Source organism: Gracilinanus agilis, unplaced genomic scaffold (genome assembly GCF_016433145.1).
Source record: "Gracilinanus agilis isolate LMUSP501 unplaced genomic scaffold, AgileGrace unplaced_scaffold24631, whole genome shotgun sequence".
Classification (NCBI taxonomy): Eukaryota; Metazoa; Chordata; class Mammalia; order Didelphimorphia; family Didelphidae; genus Gracilinanus; species Gracilinanus agilis.
The window spans coordinates 1-4,427 of record NW_025356504.1 but is presented as its reverse complement, the minus strand read 5'-3'; the positions used below and the strand labels follow the sequence as shown (position 1 = coordinate 4,427).

The window sequence follows — 4,427 nt, the reverse complement described above, 5'->3', positions numbered from 1 at the left end:
CTTTGGGCTGCTGCTCCCCATTCCTCCTAGCTCAGAAAATTCAGGCGATTGTTTTGGAAAAGGTGGGGGTGGGGAGCCACCCAAGTCTTTTGTGGTCTCCTTGTGGATAAATGGAGAGTGGCAGCAGCCTGGGCACAAAGATTCAGACCTTCCTGAAGGCCTGGCAGGGCAGTTTTAATGGCACTGGGTCAACTTGGAGGAAGCTCTCTCCTCTTGGCTCAGGGCTGCTTTCCAGCTTCCTTGATGACTCGGATGAAGGGCACAGATGGCAGGCTTTAGTAAAGAGGCACATGCCCCAAGCTCCCAAGCAAATGTGCCTAAGAAATGATAGCACGAGGGGCAGCTGGGTAGCAAAGTGGATGGAGTGTCAGGCCTGGACTCTGGAGGTCCTGGGTTCAAATGTGACCTCAGATACTTCCTACGTGTGTGGCCCTGGGCAAGTCACTTAACCTGCCCCCCCTCCCCCATTGCCTAGACCTTGCCACTCTTCTGTTTTAGAATTGATAGTGACAGGAAAAAGAGAAGGGAGGAAGGAGAGCAGGAGAGCGGTAAGGCCCCGCCTCCCCAGGATATTCCATCTGGGGACTTTATTAGAAGGGAACCCCTTTGGTGACTGAACGCTTTGGGCACGGGGTTCCGATGGGGCCCGCAGTAAGCAGGGGCAGAGATTCCCTGCAGAGAATGAAGGCAGGTGGCTGAGAGGTAAGGAAGGAGCCACTGAGCAAAGGCTGGGGAGAGGGTGGCCATGGAATGGAGGCGGGGCAGAGAGCCGTCTAGCAGAAATGGGGCTTCCACCAGAGGACGCGACACTCCCTAGTGCAGCCCAAGCCAGATGAAAAGGGAACTGGCAAAACCGATCCAAAGATGTGCCCCCACCCAGGGCACCTTCCGGGCAGTTTCCCGCCCATTTCTGCCTTCTCAGTGGAGGAGCGACCTGAACGCGAGCGGCTGCAGCATTTCCCAAACGAGAGGAGAGGCAGCTCGAATCCCTGCGCAGTTACGGGGAGGAGATGAGTCGGTGCCCCGCCGAGGCACAGAGGCCGTCCCCAAAGCTCAAGCAGAAAAAGCCTGGCACAGATGACGTCCTGCACCGAGGAGAAGGGACGGGTCCGAGCGGGGGAAACTGCCGAGTCAGGCTTTTCTGATGAAGGTTTGGCGTCCACGTATATAAGGCCACGGCCCGCTTTCAAAGGAGCTGCCAAGCATTCCCAGTCCCAAGAAGGAGCGGACGAAGGAAGGAAAGGAGGGACGAGGGAGAAGCAGACCCAGAAAGAAAAGCTGCGCGTGACAAGGATTTGGTCTGGGGTTTCTTTTCACTTGCAGTGGGAGATGGGAAGGAGAAAAAGCAAATGTTTATCCATTGAAAAAGAGACTACGAGGAGGAGGCAAACCCTCTCTGGGTTCTAATGGAGGCTGGACTTGGAAAAAGCTACGGCCTGGGGATGCCCACGGAGACGTTTCTACTATGTGGCGTGAGATGGGGCTTCGTGGGGAAACAAGAATTACATCTGCAAATGCTGTGACCTTGATGCCAAACTCCGTCAAACGAGGAATTGCAACAAAAGAGCCCATTTGTGAGGGACGGGGAGGTGCTGGGAAGTGCTGGGAAGGCCGTCTTCGGCCCCTTATCTGCTCTGTCTGCAATTTTCAGATTGTACTTTGTTGGCTAAACATCTTGCTTCTCCCAGTTAGCGCGCCGCCCGCTCCAGACCCTGCCTGCCCAGTGTATGGGGAGGGGGTTCATGAAAACTGGGGTCTCGCTAACTGTTTTTGCAGCCCGACTCCTGGGGCTCTCGTCTTGGACACGCCTGAAGTGTCTGGGGCTTCTTGGGTTCTGGGAATGATTCTACCCATGCGACACTCTTCGCTGATGGAACATTGCAAGTATTAGGTCAGTCGGATGCACTCCCCCCCACCCCTTCCCCAGAGCATTTCCTAAAAAACAGGATCAGCTGGAGGTGGAGCAATGGTTAGAGTTCTGGGTCTAGAGTTAGGAAGACTGGGGCTCAAATCCAGCTTCAGACACTTGCTAGCTGTGTGATCCTGGCCAAGTCACTTTAATGTCTCTCAGCCTCAGTGTCCTCATCTGTAAAATGGAGATATTCCTCCAGGGTTGTTATGAAGATCAAATGAGATCGTATTTGTAAAGCGATTTGTAAACCTTAACCAAAGTACTATGGGAAAGTGAGCTAGTTCTTCTCAATTAGAGAAACAAATCCTGGGCCTTGGTGACATCATGGGATCAGGGCTGGCCATCTAATCTGAACTCCCCCCTCCCTCATTTTACAGAGAAGGAAACTGAGGCCCAGAGAGGGCAAGGGACAGACTTCCCCAAAGTCACAGTGCTGAGATTGTGGTCCAGGTCCTTTGATCTGTAGGGGAAATGGGCCTTTTTGGTATCCTAGACTCCTTGGGCAGCAGTTCAGGAAGCAGCTTAGGGACTCCTCAGGGGATCTGGAAAACAACAACAACAATAGTTCTACCAAATAAGTGATCCCAATAGATATTCTTAAAGTTCTGGGATGGGGGAGGGTAAGTCCCCCTGCCGTATGTGCTTTCTTAGGGACCCCCACGTGGAGGGGCTCCGACTTCGAGAATGTGGAAGCTAGACCGGGCTTTAGAGACCATCTAACACGGTCTGTGTCCCCTCCCCTTTTATAGAGGAGTTAAGATGCTGTCTGAGATATTCTGGCTAGGAAGCAGGAGGGTGTACATTTGAATCCAGACCTTTTGACTCCAGAGACAACAGCCTTCTTTCTTTGCCAAACTATGGGGCATACGGGTCTTGGTTCAAATTGTCAGAAAATTAGACAGGAAAGAATGATCGGAGAGGATCTGCTGTTTATGGGGCATGGTGGATCTTTTTTTGAGATGGGGAAACTGAGGCACCGGCTGAAGGTGTGACTTGTTAGGATGCACTGCCATAACCCCCTTTGCAGCCTAGAGAACTGTAGCTAATTTAGGGCCTGCGGCATACCCCTTCCAGTATTTTCTAGAGGCCGGCCTTTAGGAGATACATTGTTCCAAAAAAAGGTGTGGGGGGCTGCGTAGGCACTTGTGCGCCTGCGCCAACGGCCCAAGCTCAGAGCGTCCAGGGGGAGCAGGAGGTGAGCAGCTCTTTTCTCGCAGCTCCAGCCAGCCCAGAGGGTGCCCACGACCAGCGAGCTCCTGAGCTGTCCCTCCGGGCCCTGTGTGGCCAGTGGCTGCCCACGTGCTCCGGCCAACTCCAGCTCCAGCGGTCCGGCGGTCGGGTTCCAGGCCCAGCAGCCGAGCCATGGCTTGTTCCAAGGAGGAGAGTAAGAAAGTCCGGCCCCTGCCCGTGGTCCAGGAGGGGGAGCGAGTGTTGACCTTCCACGGGCCCATGTTGCGGGAGGCCGAGTGTATCCGGGCGGTGGTGGAAGACAGGCAGGTCAAGTACCTGGTGCGGTACCAGGCGGAGAGCGGGCCCAGCGGAGAGGCGGCGGTGGGCGCCCGGGTCCACCCCTCCGACTGCGGCGGCGGCGGCGCCTTGCCCAGCACCAGCTCGGCCGGTGCCGGTGCCGGTGCCAGTGCCACCGAGGGCCTGAGCGAGGAGCTCAGACCCATAGCGTGCTGGCACTACGAGTGGATCCCGGAGAGCCGCGTGCTCCGCTACTGCCACACCCTGGGGAAGGAGCCGGAGGGCAGCAGTTGCAGCAGCACCAGCAGCAGCAGTGACGTGGGCCAGCACGAGGCCTCCGCCACTGCCTCCTCGGCCACCACCTGGGGGGCCTGGGGGCCTGCGAGCCAGGCCTCCGAGTGGGAAGAGGGCTGGGGCTCCGGGGCCACCGGGGGAGGAGAGGGCGGCCGCGGGAGGGATGACGACGTGGCGCCCCCGCCCCCGCCATCGTCCTCGCACAGGCGCCCGCTGGTCGTGGGGGCCCCCGAAAGGAGGGTGCCCAAAAAGAGGGAGGTCAAGGTGCCCCTGCCCGATGCCCTGAAGCCCCTGCTCGTTCGCGACTGGGAGCTGGTGACCCAAGACAAGAAGCTCTTCACGCTGCCCGCCCACAAGCCCGTAGACGCCATCTTGGCCGAGTTCAGCGTCTTCCAGCAGCATTGCGGGGTGGCGTCCAAGGAGTACGCCACCCAAGAGCTGGTGGCGGGCATCAGGGAGTACTTCAACGTGCTGCTGGGGAGCCAGCTGCTCTACAAGTTCGAGAGGCCCCAGTACACGGAGATCCTGGGCCGCTACCCGGGCTGCCCCATGTCCCAGATCTACGGGGGCGCCCACCTGCTGCGCCTCTTCGTGCAGCTCGGCTCGGCGCTCACCTACTCGGGCCTGGACGAGCACAGCCTCGACGTGCTCCTGAGCCACCTGCAGGATTTCCTCGAGTACCTGGCCGCCAAGCCCGCCCTGCTCTTCACTCCGGCCGACTACCAGCTGGCCTCGGCCGAGTACCAGCTCCGAG

The 4,427-nt window shown here is 57.9% G+C and overlaps 1 protein-coding gene across 1 annotated transcript; it reads left to right on the top strand.

Annotated features, from left to right (window-relative positions):
- Nucleotides 1-3,274: 3,274 nt before the first annotated feature.
- On the top strand, nt 3,275-4,423 carry LOC123254553 (mortality factor 4-like protein 2; the record flags this gene model as incomplete). The annotated part of the gene is made up of 1 exon (XM_044683550.1): nt 3,275-4,423. A coding segment is annotated over exon 1 (1,149 nt), but the record flags the coding sequence as incomplete, so codon positions are not given.
- Between the last annotated feature and the right edge of the window lie 4 nt (nt 4,424-4,427).